Source organism: Apteryx mantelli, chromosome 2 (genome assembly GCF_036417845.1).
Source record: "Apteryx mantelli isolate bAptMan1 chromosome 2, bAptMan1.hap1, whole genome shotgun sequence".
Classification (NCBI taxonomy): Eukaryota; Metazoa; Chordata; class Aves; order Apterygiformes; family Apterygidae; genus Apteryx; species Apteryx mantelli.
The window spans coordinates 104,275,157-104,290,820 of record NC_089979.1 but is presented as its reverse complement, the minus strand read 5'-3'; the positions used below and the strand labels follow the sequence as shown (position 1 = coordinate 104,290,820).

Sequence of the window (15,664 nt, the reverse complement as noted above, 5' to 3'; positions counted from 1 at the left end):
ATGCATATATTAAGTTCTGTAATTCAAACACTGGTCTTTAACATGTAGACAAAGTATAAATAAGTGACTCACTCTAGGTACATTAAACTCTACCTAGATTTCAGCCACTACATAACTCAAATCAAAATTGAGCATTTGAATCTGGAACAAGAGGTAGATGGGATTTTCTTCCAACTTACAAGTTTGTGGGTTTGTTTTTCCCCTCAATCCATTCAACACCAATAGTATTTCCAACACTAACAGATTCCCTCCACATTTATTTTGGTGAGGAAATTTACTCAGTATAAAAAGATCTGGCTTCAAGTATTTGTATTATGATTAACTCTCACTGCAGATGTGATACTTAAAACACTAGGTTAAGAAATCAGTCATTAACCCCTCCGGTCCAAGTCTCTGCTCGGTGGTACTCTGTTTTGTGTCAATCACTCAACATTCACTGGACCAGTAAGGCAGCCTGATGCTGGCTAGGACAGCACAGATATGAACCAAGTTCCTTCACATCCCAGAAATTCACCTCGCTCCCAAGATATTGAAGTGTTCCCCCCATCCCTTTCCGCCCCCAAATTCCATCCAGGACCAGAGAAATCAGTTTTTTTGAAAACGGTACATTTCTGAAAAGTTTTAGTTTGAATAAACTGGTATTTGTCATCAACAAAACAATAAAGTTGAAACAAAACAAAACAAAACCCCCCGAACTCTGAGCAGCCCTACCTAAAGCCTGTAATACACATGGGATATTTTTGTGGAAGTGAAAGTAACTGTATAGACAGTGCATTTCCCAAAGGACTGGCACTTTTTTCTATGTGTAAACTGGAAAAAGTATATACAGATCCAAAATGCAGACAAATTCACATACACATACAAGCCTTCCCAGGTTATGAACCACCACCATTACATCCGTAGCTCAAGATCTCCCTCAGCTGCAAGCTGTTGGCAGCTGCGACATCGCTCTGCAGAGGCTGCTCATCTTCTTCCCAGGCATATGCTGATGGCCAACAACTGGTTAAGAAATCAGTAAAAGCCTTTGGGGGGTTAACTATTGAGACAAGGAAAGTGGAAAATGGGTCCGATCCCTTGTTAATAGGCAAAAGATTAAAATATATGCAAGATGCCAGCTCTTACTACGCAAGAAATGAGAAATAACTCTAGTACCTTCTTTACAGTAACCTCTTTCAAGTTTAACTGAGCTATATTCAATGTGAGCTGAGAAAGTGGCAAGCCTGGAAAATTTGAAATAGGCGAATGTATTTAAAGGAACAAAAACTGGTGAGATGATGATGATGACGGAAATCAAACAAGGAAGACAGATATTGTTAGATGCATAAGGGGCTCCAGAAAAAGAGTGTGGGGATAACTGGTGAGCTCATATAAAGGGCATCTAAATAGAAATGCATATTAGGTCATTTCGTGACAGTCTCTCATGGCTGTCACTGTGGCACTGTCCTACGTTGTAAAGGTCTGTATTTTGCAACCATAGTTAATTCAAATGCAACAAGCCACAAAACAATTGACGCATTCACACATACCAAGTCCAAAATATAAGAGAAGCCCACATATACCAATATTTACATGAATATTCATTATGCTATGCAGCAGTGAACATTTTAAAGTGTCAGCCCCTCTGATATAGATCTCAGCTTGTCTGTTCACAGATACATTTCTTTTAAAGTGAAATTTGCATGCTTTGTTTTCTCAGCTTTATTACTATTGTTTCAGAGAAAAACAAATAACCTTGCAGAACCGCAGTACATGCTGTTGTATTTGCTAGACTTTTTATTTGAGGTAGAATGCTAATGTGCTTCTGTAGTGCATAATATTGTGATAATTCATTTAAATTTGGAACATTACCTTACCTCATGTAAACTATTTCATTCAAGATGCTTTAGAAAAGCAGAGCACTTAAAAAAAATTTTTTGCTCCTATAGTGCCTCAAAAGACTATGATTCTGTGCACTTTCCACTGAAGTTATGAAATGTGTTCAGCACAAATAGTACCACAGTTGCAACAATTTTAGACTCCACACCAACCATCTGAGAAAGTAAGCTGCTGTCAGCATATGCGTTGAACAAACTTGTCCAGACAATGAACAAATAAACAGCTCACACTCAGCCAAATATGAGTTATTTTCACCTAACTGTTGATTACAGAGCAGGCAGATATGAAATCTAACACTTCAAATGAAGCCTGCAACATCCCATCCTGTTTCCTACAGCTCAGATTTATGCAACTGCTCCATGAAGAGCATCCCCAAGCTTCACCTGCACCACTTCAGAGTCTACAAATTAAACAATATATCAGAGGCTTTTGAAACAACTTAAAAGTGCATAGTATGGCCTTCTCAAATTGTAACTTGGGAAAATCATTTCCTCAAAACTTCCGAAGAATAAAAAGAGAACAAAAGAAATTCTGTGAACTAAATTCAAAGTTCATGCATTTCCAAAGAAACAAGATAAGCAGATATTAGAGCATAAAGAGAAAACTGGGAATGAACCTGTAGTTAGCAAAGAAAAGTAATTGGGTTCCATCCTGCTCTTGCATTATTAAACTATTTGACATTTAAAACCAATACTGGAAAGCAAAGGCTAACTGTTGTGTCAGCAATACTTACCATTGACCATTTGTGTCATGCCATTCACCAGTACATTTCAAAGTCATTTATACTTTAAGAGAGAGTAAACAGAGTTGGTTTAGGTGTGGCTTGGCCTAATCTTTACTGGGATCAATAGAATAATCCATTTAAAAAAAATACGGGCTTGTATATCTAGAAAATAAATGTGTAGGATAAAGTTTTGCTCTATAATATGATGTTGACTCTGCTATTCCCTTTATTTTTGTGCTAAAAGTACAATTATTCTGTAACCTATTCTGCTAAGTCCTTTTTTTAACCTTTGTCAAACTACTGTACTTTTGACCTGATCCATCCTTAATATTCTTTATTTAAGCTCATTTTTATCCCTTTTGCAGTATGTGCCCTGTTTATCTGTTTTTAACACCTCATCTATTACCATATTTGTCTTGTATAAGTTTCCTCCTATTAACTCTTTCATGTTTTATCAGCCTGGGCTGATTTCACACCTACAGTCTTTCTTGAGACGCTGTTTTGTATGTTGACCTACAAGCCAACAATTATTTCCACTTATATATATATCACTGAAAAGTATGTGAGAACATACTTTCTGTGATGAAGTTAGCTCATGTGCCCCGTAACACATACTCTCTGCACCAAGCTCTGTCCTCTGTTACTCTCAGAAGGGGACTACTGCTTCAGCTTGTATATTATGAGGTCTAGTGTCCTACTCTCTACGCATCACATGTATGGGGGGGATTTATGTAATACGTATGATAACAGTAGCAGCAACAATTGCCCAGTCTACTTCTTTTGAGGTATCTGTTATCCATGTGCTGACAACTCCAGATCAACCATTATTTAGCTTCAAACATCCCCATTTTTCTGCAATATATCCCAGGTGTGACTTCTCAAGCTACTGACACTAAAAGTCTGTATCTGTGCTGTCCACAAAGTCCTCAGCAATAATGAGGACATGACCATGGTCATGGATGGTTGCAAATATAGAAGTATCTAACGTTAACTGGTGTATTTTTTAGAGATGAACAAGCCTCATCACCAGATCGAGTGCAAAAGCAAACTGGACATAACAGCAGTAGTGTGCAACATTGTTAAATCAAAAGAATGTGTCAGAGCTTTCCAAAAAAATTTCTCAGAAATTTCTTCTTGGAGAATTATTGCTACACTTTTTCATGAACCTAGCACCACATATTGTAACCAAGGACTATAACTGAAATACAGTGGCCAGATGTGGGATAATGGTCTATGATTATCTGTGATCCTCCCTGCCCTGGGGTAAACAGTGGATACAAAGGGTGATTTGCAGTCTGATGCCCATGCTGGTGAGGGGTGAGACAATGCCCAGGGCGAGGCGGAGGTCTCACCACTTGACATTGCTGTACCCCAAATGACACCTGGGGCGAGGCGGGAGTCTTGCAGCCTGGTGGTGTTGATAGGGGCAAAAGAAAAAAAAGGTCAGCAGCCATTGACACCCTCTGCTGAGCTCGACAAGGACCAAACATCCCACAGTGTTTGACTCAGCCCCACCTCGCCAAGAGTATAAATTCAGTGCATAAAGGATCCTCCATCTCGAGGATGAGAACACCAACCTACGGATAGGTCGACGGGTCTGGACCTCTCTCCTCCCTAAAACAGGGACGCCTTTTTGGTAAGGTTTGCGCCTCCGACAATGTCGGATGTTACCCCGGGAAAAATACCATTGGTGAAAGCGCTTTATCAGTTTGAGCTCAGAAAAAGTAGAATTTGTTGCAGTAAGTGCATTTATCACCGGCAATCCTGAACCTGTTGATCTGTCGCTTTAATAAATTGTCTATTTTGATCAACTTTGCGAACCTGACTCAGTGAAAGTCCTTTTGAGGAGGGCTCTTGCAGGCAAACATTGATTACCAAAGGGGAGGGCCTTTCTCATTTTGTTCAACTTTGTGAACCTGATCCAGTGAAAGTCCTTTTGAGGAGGGCTCTGGCAGGCCAAGTTGATTACCAAATTATTGTTCAGCTTTGTGAACCTGATCCAGTGAAAGTCCTTTTCAGGAGGGCTCTGGCAAGCAAAGTTGACTTAACTTTGTGAACCTGACTCAGTGAAAGCCCTTTTGAGGAGGGCTCTGGCAGGCAAAGTTGATTACCCCTTTCCCTCCCTTCATGTGACAGTAACACCAGACCTCTCATCAAATATCCCCCTTCTACTGTTGAGCTTTTTTTTAATATATATATAATTTTTTACACTATGAGAGGAGAGAGAGGATGGGACACTAGGGAAAATTTGGTAAAATCCTAGATAACAGATTTATAAAAATATAAAACTTTTCACAATCAGTCCAGTTTTAACAAGAATATCACAAAAGACAGACTTCAAATCTCTAGAATCAGAATTTTACCTTACAGTAGCCAAGCATTAGGGTATGTGATTAAAAGGCAGAAGATTCAAGTTCTGGTCAACATCCTAAAATAAATAAATATTCATAACAAGTGGATAAGACCTGCTTGACAGACAAGACATTCTAAGGGTCGGCTGGTCACTGAGATTCATCCCCAGCCTTTGAGTAAAATATGGTCCATCTCCCTTCCTGAGTGCGCTGAGCTAGTCATAAGAGTATCTCCCAAGACTATGATGGATTTGTTTTGTCTCACCCCGAAACAGTGCTCCTCTTTTTCATTCATGTATCTTTTACATTTATTTTTAAATAATATATTAAAAGCACTTAACTCTCTTTCTGCTGGCATATATAAGCACCCACATGCATGCATACTTTTATGACAAAAAAACAGATTAAGTGTAATTTAAAATACAAATAATCTTTGACAATAGACAAAGGATACTTAAGGATCACAGATGAAAAAATAAGAAATACAAAATACTAGAAGTAGTTTATTTCTGCTCCTCAAATAAATGTATTTAAATAATAAGATCTTAAACCAAAACTCATGCAGATCTGAAAGGCTATGAATTCATGGCCATGTTTTCCAGAAGCACTATTTGATAAAAATGTTATATTCCTAGAATATCTCAGAATAAAGGAGGCAGAAAGCTTCCAGCAAACCTTTCACACATTCAAGAAAGACATATTGTAACATTTAAACGAGAAGGTAATTAGACTTCACGCTGTATCAAATCAAGCCAGCATTAATAACAGAAGGGTTTATTCTCAAAAGTGTGCAGTGATACCACTGCCGATAAAGCAGAAGCATGAGATCTCTGCAGTGCCTCCTCACGCATGCCAGGGCGAGGGGTGCACACCCTCCCTGCCACAGCAGGCACCTGCAAACGAGCTTCTCCCCAAGGTGCCTAGTCACAGGGCCAGCTCTGTGACAAGCTGCTTTGCATTTAGCACCCGTCAGGGTACAAACTGTCACCAGCGCTTTCTGCACAGCTTGGGAACTCCTGTGCTCCCTAGGGTGTAACACTATGGGAACCACGGACTGCAAGAGTGGCAGGGGGGAGAAGGCTGGTGCAAAGCAGGAAGAACCGGCGAGGGAAGTCTCAAGCCCCACAGAGAGGCTCAGATTTGGCTCCACTCTCGAAGAAAGCAAAATTCACCCTTCACCCTTTGGCTGACTCACCAGAAACGCATGGAAGAGGACTGGACATTAAAACTACATTTTCTTGATACAAACCCTTACAAAAGCTAAATGGGGTTATTCAACGTGAATGGAGCCAGACACAGCGAATCCTTGGTAGATTACCGATTTAAAACATTATCTCTGAGAATCACAAACAGAAAAAAATTCTGGTAACTCTTGTGAGCCTTCCCATTTACTTTCTTTCTACACGTCCAGTCATCCTCACTTTCAGACCTGCCGACAGTTTGTGTGGATCTGCTGCAGACATATATACATAAAATATATGAATCTCCAACACACTCGAGCTATCTTTTTGGGACATCATGTAGTTCTCGTGCAGCAGTACAAGTATGTGTTAGTTGTGGGGGTTTTTTTTACTCATTTTAAGGGGGAAGAATGCTAACAGTTTTCATGAACACTTATATTCTACAGCAGAATTCACGGGGAGTATTTATTTCAAAAAGGAAAACAAGTGTACTTTAATACCTTTCTACTACTACACACACCCATTAAGGACTCAACTTTGTCCTTAAATCTGCAGTGCATATTTCCAAAAGCTAGAATAAATTTTGCGTGTAACAAGATGGCAATAAACTCTTAAAGAGAGACTTTCAAATTGAATTAGCTTTTATAAATAAACCTATTTTAAAATTCCAGACTCTAATAAAATATCCTTAAGTAGCACATCCTAATTTTCTTTTTTCTTAAACTATCATTCAAAAAAAATTTAATTAGAATTTTTCACCCTCCTGCTGATATTTGTAGGGGCTTTCTATAGAAAGACCTAACAAAGTAAATTTAACTACAGGCTGTTTTGTCAAGTACACACAGAAAACAAGTTGAAAGAGCTAGTTTTGACTTTTAACTTGGTTCATTTATAATAATCTTACATGATACTAATTACTACAGTAGTGCTTATGTTTTCACACAACCTTCAGTGGACTTCTTTGCTCTCTGAACTGCTTTCCTGAAATTTCTGAACCATTTTTCATTGTGACGATGCCCAGAGAAAGGTTTTGCAAGTTCTTCTGCAATTTCACCGGGGCACCCAAAAAAAGATTTTGCAGAACGCACTGCAACGATGGCAGTAACAACACTGAAGATTTACAGCAGTAAAAGCAATAGTAGAATTTGTCTGAAATATCCTTCTCTGATATTATCATAGATGAAATGACTGAACAGGAAATAGAACTGAACTGGCTCTCATACTTGCTTCAAATTAAAGCTAAACTCTTTTTTTTTTTTTTATCCCATGTCTTTCTCACTAGATGTTTCCTTCTCAGTATCATTGTACTTTGTAGCTACCCAGTCTACAATGCCAAAACAATGCAAAAATATCAAAACACCTGTCCTTTTACCCAGACCTGAAAATTTAAGACAGGTGAACCCCATAAAAATTTCAAATGTCTTTGGAATTTTTTGGTTTGTATTCCACATCCCTAAAAACGTGAACAGTGCTAATGCACAGAAAATTTTGTTCTTTTGCTGGTGAGAAAGAACAGTGGTACACATGAGATTTTTTTTTGTTACTGTTTTTTTTTTTTTTTTTTTTTTTTTTGCTTTTAGATTGGTTACATTAATACATGGCTCATTAGAGGGTTTTTAAAATTTAACTTGTTAAAAATAGTTTAGCTCCTTCCTCATTTTCCATAATATCCTAGATATTATGGAATATCCATGATAACCTTCTAGAGGTTATTATCCATAATAACCTCCCAGAGCAGGCTGTAGGTTGATTGACCTTTACCACTAACCCTCCATTCCAAGTGCTCAATCCAGCATGGAGGGAGAGCACTTACTGCCCATGTTAGGCACTTGTGACATTCAGATTAGGAGATTAGACTCCCTAGAGCACAAGTAGGAACTTCAGTACTGCTTAAATCAGGGGCATAGACCCCTTGTGAAGTTAATAGAGAAGAGTGGGCATCCTCACAGAACAACTGAGAGAACATTTAGGTTGCTCAGAGTGCTTAAAATAGATGATAAATATAACTCCCTAGAGATGTCTATGGTTCATTTTTGACATCCTTTTCAGGTTTGGTCCACAAGCTAAAGATTGCAATAAGCAAAATACTCAGTCTGAGTGTACGCGATAGTAATGCTAGTGATAATATTTACCTGTGAGAGTCAGACAGACTGTTAATTGTACAGGAGAAAACAAATAAAAAAAAAATCCCTTTAACTTGTATGTTTTTCAAAAGGTCACATCAAATCACTGTTCTTGTAGTGCTCCTGGGGTGGTTTTTTTTGGAAGGAAGGAAAAGACAATCCTTTCCAATCATATAGCAATGATGTATCTCCCTATACAAAACGGTGTAGGGGGATTAGCCTCTGCATCTCCCAGAATGCTTGCATTTGCCAATGAAATATCTGTGTTCTTTGGGTTTTTAAGGGTCAACATTTCTTTACATTCTGTTTACATTCTTTCTCTCATTAAGTCCAAATCTCTCTCATTTAAAAAAAAAAAAAAATCTGTCACTAAATATACAATTTGAGAGCTCTGATAAAAGCACCGCTTTCCTTTAAAACCTTTAATATCACACTGGCTTTGGGACTGACCCACACAAGTTACTACTTGAACTACAGCTTCCTGAGAGCTGCTAAGTGAACAGTTTCCTACAAGAAAAGTACTGGGAAGAATGAAGTACCAGCTACTATGGGCTGCTGTATACATATCCCCCTCAGCCATCAAAATATACTGCTTCAAGATAGACTAGTAGATCAGATCATGATGAGTAGTTTTACCACAGTGCAGGCTTCTGCTACTGAAAGCCCCAAATACAAAATAAACACAGACCCTGATTTGTCAACAGACACCTGTGTCCTTCTAACCTGATGTTATCCTTTCTACAATCTGTTGACTGCTACTGACCATTCACACAGTTGTTCACTACAGTTGCATTGACAGTAACCAAGGTATTTTAAAAACTCTTCCAAATTCTTCCTCAAAGTAATATAAATAGACTAGTTTCCTTCTTTCAAAGCAGTTTTCACTGAAAGGAGGAGGAGGAGAAAGAAGAGCTCCCTCACTGAAGAAAACAGTCTCAAAGCTATCTTTCCAATACAATTTCTCCTTGATTGTACCAGGTGACAAGGAGAATCTCTCTCTATTCCCAAGCAAATGATGACAGACTTGTATACAGAAAAGGTCTCCCCAACACCGACAGATGTTTCGCTATCTACACAAACACAACAGATTTGTGAAGGCAGGATCTCTGGATTTTATGAATCGTTCTTCTTTCAAACTCCCTCCTCAGCACAACTCCAGACAGTCACACTGTCAGGACTGGTGTTTGCAGCAGCCCCTTTTTTCACTGCACCAGAACCTCCCTGCATTAGCAGATATAAAACAACCCAAGACTAGTTCAGGGGCACTACATGGATCCATGCACATTTGAAGGTCATCTGTGGGGAGAGCAATGAAACAACAACTGCCAATTCCTCCTTTCCACATAGAGAGGGTCTCTCATATGTGCCTCTCAGGACTCTCTGGTATGACAGCTACCGAAAACACAGAGAGAAGCATGACTGAGACGCTCCATCAATGCGGACAGGGAGAGATTAATACCAGTAAGTTTGTATGGAAATGTAATGTAATGGAAAAACTCCGGAACGAGGGAGCCTTACCTTCCTTGTACTGTGCTCTTCTGCTCCACCCCACTGGGTAAAATGACTGTGAAGTTCACCAATCTGTTAATCATGTTCTCCTTCATGCTCACAAGGCTCTGATCAGAAATTGCAGCTATCTCTGCAGGTGGCTTTCGCTCGCTGTGAATTCTACTTGCTGCAGAAGATTGATTTGGTGGAGGAGGAGCTCGAGCTTTCATTCTTCTCCTTAAGAAACAAAGGCAAAAAGAAAATTAACAATTTTTTGTGAAAGGAAATATAAGACATTATTAAAAAAAATACATTCCCTCCAGCCATAATCTCAAATTATTTATAAAACCTCCTGTAATGCAAGTCATTTTTCTTTTTCATGCAACTTTTCAATGGAGTAGCATTTTATTTTTTATCTCTTCCTCTCTAAAAACACAATAATTTTTTAATGATGTACTCGCTCCCACTGCCTGCTTTCCATGCCCCAAGGGATGAATCATTTCCATAATTAGGATATGAAATAATCATTATTTTGTTGAATAAGAAGCATGCTCCCATGAAGAGAGACTCAGAAATACTGGGTCCAGTCCAGATGTGACTCAAGAAAGATTTGTATTTACGTAAACACATGTTCCACACAAGTTAAACCTGCAGGAGCAGAGGTCAGTTGAGGCTTCATTCAGCTATATTTGGGTTCCACAGCACTACGTTACTTGAAATATTGTCTCTTCCTCTGCTCTGAAGTAGTAGTATTAGTTTTGGCTCATCATACTTCATAGGGAAACACCATGAAAGAGTCAAATATGAATGATACCACTTACCAAAGTACACTAAGAGAGTATAGCTCTTTGCAAGTACTCTGAAGAGAACTCATTTTCCAGGAGGAGGCTATATGCTATGAGCTACATACAGAAAAGCTGCATAAACTTGCAAACTATGTACTTTATAGAGATCAAACACCAACACAAACTCTTAAGTTTTACTCCACTGGCAAACAGCCACACAGATAAGCAATGTAGGCATGCTGTTTCATATCTGAATAGCTGGCCTCACACCAACCACATGTTTAAGAGGATTAATTTTGATGATAAATATTTCCAGTGACCTCTTCTGACTAGATTCAAGTCTAGTTTAAGTCAGATTTTAGCATAATACAGATGGGAAAAAGCAGTAAAATACTTTTTGAGAATAAATATACAGAGAAATATTATTCAGGCTTACTGCCTGAATTTTTTAATATGCCTGTTCTTAGGGTACAGAAAGAAAATAATTATGATTTTGCATATTTTTTTACACTGCAAAGAACATACAGAGGCTCAAAAACAACAATACAGAAAAATGGCACTAACTCTCCAAGAAAGGCAATGATGAATAAAACCTATGAAGTTTAGTGGTTGAGTCAAACAAGGGCAAAACTGTGCTCAGAAAAAATACATTTTAAAATTTGAACACAATCAGTACCAAAGCAGCTCTTCATCAGTTAAGACACCTGTATTCTCACCAATGAAAAGACTAAACAGTCTGAATTTTCAAAGCAAGTGGCAGACAGCAGAATGAGAACTTCACCACATAAGACAGTTTGGAAATGATCCATGTCCTCCATACTATCCAATTAGCACTTGACCAATAATTTCTGTGACATGTTTCAGCTTGTGAAAATCACTACAATGCCTTGAAATTGCACATTTCGGTGAGAGCTCATCAGGACACTGTAAGATCAGCTATAATGCAGATACTTCCATTTCTATGTACACAACAGATATGATCATCTACTAATATGCAGAGAGAACTACTGCCACACTTACTAGCATATGGCAGTTTTTATTCTACAGGAAAATTTCCCCGAATATTCACTTTTTATCCTATATATGATCAATGAGTCATGCAGTCATCAGCCACTAACTTGTAGCTCCTACTCTCCTTCCTGCAGAGGTGATGATAAAAAGTTCAAGGCTTTATTGCTTGTCAAACTGGCTTCACTTCCTATATGTCTCTGAGCAGACTAGAATTGATTTATTGTCTACAAAGTAGGGGGGGGGAGGGGAAAGAAAGAAAAAAAAAAAATCAGGATTCATCTTTTGCTCAGATCCCTCTGTTCTGGAAGGCAAAGGTAACCTTCACCAGATACATAGCAGGCTTGGTCCTTTGGCTATCAGTAGTTTGGTCAGAGCTCTACATTGCATCAGTTTAGGCTCAATTAATGTAGAATCTGGTTCTTCGCAAGCTTATTATCTCACTAGACATTCATTTGGGCAAAGCTGGTGTTTGTTAGCAGATTGTGAGGGACATGGCAGCTTGGCATGAATCCGTATCATGCCAAAGGAGTCTCTTAAATACAAGGCAGCTCAACAATCACGCAGTGTAACCACTTAAGAATTTCAGATCAGTTTATGATTTACCTAATTCTTACCCTCTGTGACAGCAACTGCATCAATATAAGTAGCTACATAGATTCACAAACACACACAAAAAGCTTTCCTATAAGGTTGGGGAAAATCTACAATATAGTGCTATTGACAGAGTAAAGTAACCAAAGAGGGTGGGAGGAAAAGAAAGCAAGTGTCCTGAACCTTGCCAAACTAGTGTTTATTAAGATTTACTTGGAATTGTAAATTCCAGCTCTCAAAGCAAACAGAGAGAGGAAAGGCAGCAGTGGTAACAGAATAAGCATGAGACTGAAAAGCACTGAAACTGAAGAGACTCAGTATTTCAAAGGAGAAGTAAAAAACGACTGAGACTGAAGCCCATAAAGGAGCTGGAAGTGGACTGAGAGTATGCTAAACACATGCTTGTTCCTCAGCAATACTATAAAGCAGCATCTGATTTTCTAAAAGGGAAGGAACAGGCAAACAAGGTCAGACGCCTTAATGCCAATTTATAACTCTGAAAATGAGAGTGCCATTTTTATTTGGTCACTTAAAATATTCTTCCCAGCCACTTCTACGGTTAATAATCTTGTGCAAAACTGTTCAGTGGAGAGGAAAAAAAAAGGATGCGGTATACACTGACCAGTGGTGCTTATTTTACATCCATAAAATGTGTAACAGCATGTATTGCTTTTGGCATAACACAGTCACAGCCTTTTAAATACTATAAGCCTCCTTTTCTTTTGTTCAAAAAAGGAGAGTACAGGTCTGTTCCCTTCACAGAAGTTAGAGAAAGGAGAGGAGAAGACATTCCCATATAATCTCTTTAACCCAGCAACAATTCAGGTGACCTTATATGAACTTTTCCACAATAGTGACTATATATTCTCTTGAAACACTGCAATTGCTTTAAATGCCTGGTTTTCAACATTTTCCCAACTGAAAGATCTTGAAAACAATTTCAGTGGAAGCAGATCCCTTTAAAGTTCACATTTGTTAAGTGATATGTAGCATAAGTTTGCTTTTCTTAGTCAACCTTCTGAAATGTCTCAGTAGTAGAAAGTAGTTCCCAGGGGCACATGAACCACAGCCTGAAAACCACAACTCTCGCTCTGTCCTGGATCTGCAAGTACAGCTGTTTTCTGAACGTCTCCAGCAACTACAGTCAGAACACGCTGAGAAGTCTGTTAGTAATATTGTTTACAAGTCAGAAAAAAATATTCAGCTTTCTCTATATTAGCTATGATTGTAAAGGACAAAACAAAAGCACTCCACAATAGAAGCTTTTGTTCCCCCACTTAAATAATACACAAAGTGTGTGATTTAAAATAGCTTTTTTTTTTTAAACACAGTTACTTTCCATGCCATAACCACAACTTAACATACTAAAAATGTTCCATGCCATCCTTTGACACAAGCTAAACTTAAACTAAATTTAGTTTAACAGCAAGATTTTTTCCACACACATCTTTCCCTGTGATCAGTATTGACATACCTGTTAATCCCCTACCTGCTATTAGTCCTCTGACAAAGTCACAAGCAAGAACACTTTGAACCTATACGATTTGATCAAGGTTACATGAGACTGCTTCAATTCCACCCTTAAAAGGAAAAAAAGTCAAAACAAGTGGTTGATTCTAATACACAGATGTAGAGTGCCTTTTACTAAAGACTGAAATACCTCATCTCATTGTAATCCAGGCTGAACAAAAATGCATATTTCCATGAGATAACCAGGCAGAATACATTGACAACAATGCTGGTAGGTTATTTATCTGAGAATCAGGCTTTTCAAAGTAGAAAAGGAAAAACAAACAAGCAAGCAAACCCAGCAACAAGACGAGGTTTTCTGTAGTACAGCAAATAGAAGAGCAGAAATGAAGAAAAGTTTCACCAGACTAAGGAACTTCACGAGAAGGTAGCACAAGCCCTTTGGACCTGAACTTTATTAATATATAACTACAATGCAATAGGATGCAACCTTGGCCTTATAATCCCATGCTGAGAAAACACGATCTGTATTTCAAGCAGAAGTGGTCCTGGGACTTCCACCCTCATGAGCAATGACATGCAGGGAGATTGCCTTTCTTCAGATAAAGTCTAAGATGCAGAAACCTGAAATGATCCTATGCATTTCTGCCATGATCAGAAAAAATTCTGTAACCCTCTCTGCCCTGTAAGACAAAGGTAAGACTTGGTCCCGTGGATATTAATAGCTTAAGAAGAGCTCCACACTGCACTGGTTTAGGCTCAATATAGAATCTGGTCCTTCCCGTGCTTATTATTGCCCTAAACATTCATTTGAAAAAAACCACACACCAGCAGAATTGGGGGCAGCATTCATTTTCGATATGGTGAACTAGTAGTACAGGACCTCCAACCCAGAAATATCAATTGCAATCTTTCCAAGGTAGAAGGTTGGAAGACCTGTAGAGGGTTTCTCAGTGACCTTCATGTGCACACCCTGTGCTAATTATGAGGAACAAACCAACATGAGAGTGCTCTGGGATGGGCACAGTACACAAATACAGCCTCTCATGTGGAAAACAGGAGACAATGAAGTAGATGTTCTTGATCTCCAGATGACTGCACTCCTACATACTTCCAAGTGGAAATACATGCACACTGCTGATTGAGAAAAGAGCAGATGAATACTTTCAAACACACAACATCTCTGGCAACTTGCATAGCAAAGCGAGAAAACCAGCCATGAAGCAGATCTTGTACTCCCAACAATCAAGGCAGACCGTATCGGAGGACCTCCAGTCTAGTAATGTCTAGAAAGCAAATCAGATACCCTTTAAAGAACATTTCTCTTTCACTCTTCATTGTTCATGATAAAGCAAAGAAAATCCAGACCACAGAATGGGGAAATAGAGGCCCTCTATAACAGAATGAACGGTGTGACTAGTTTACTCTTCCTAAATAAAATTCTTCCAACTTCTAGATACAGAAGTCCAGAAAAATTATAGTGCAACTAAAATCTAAATAGAATAAAGTTTTAGAATAAAAATAAAGCTACAGGAAGAATTTTAAAAGACATCCAGAAAATGAAATGAAACCCACAACAATGCAGAACAGAAACCAGCAAGAAGATGAGCAGATCATGAAAACATTCGTAACTGCTACACAGGCAGGAGCTCATCAAGACAGTCCTACAAAGTAGATCAGAGATCCTCTCTACTTTGCCATCTGTAATATTAAAATAGACTGATTTAATTTAGTCTTTGGTTTGCTCTTTATTTGGAGAAAAAGAACAAACAAACATTCTCAATTTATTTAGTCTAGCACAGGCAAAATACACCGCTCTATTGCAAGTATGTGCAATACAGGTAACTTTTAGCCTTTATCTGTCTTATACGTACATTTCCTATTTATAATATTACAAAAATATTACATCTGTTAAACAGCTGAAGTCTTCAGCAAAGACCAACATCTAATCATTTACTTCCATGTTGAGAGAGCTCAGTGAAGAATCAGGGTTGTCTAAGTTAGCTTATTTCCATACTTTTAAGCATTCTTTTTGTTTAAACGCTGTCTTCAGTGTGAATTCCCT

The 15,664-nt window shown here is 38.4% G+C and overlaps 1 protein-coding gene across 2 annotated transcripts in view; it reads right to left on the bottom strand.

Moving 5' to 3' along the window:
* Positions 1-15,664, bottom strand: part of COBL (cordon-bleu WH2 repeat protein) — a 160,749-nt gene that overhangs the window by 105,769 nt on the left and 39,316 nt on the right. For both annotated transcript variants that reach the window (XM_013952796.2, XM_013952797.2), the window contains exon 2: positions 9,773-9,979. In XM_013952796.2, coding sequence (XP_013808250.2) covers positions 9,773-9,979 — 207 coding nt within the window. The remainder of the gene's footprint in view (positions 1-9,772; positions 9,980-15,664) is intronic.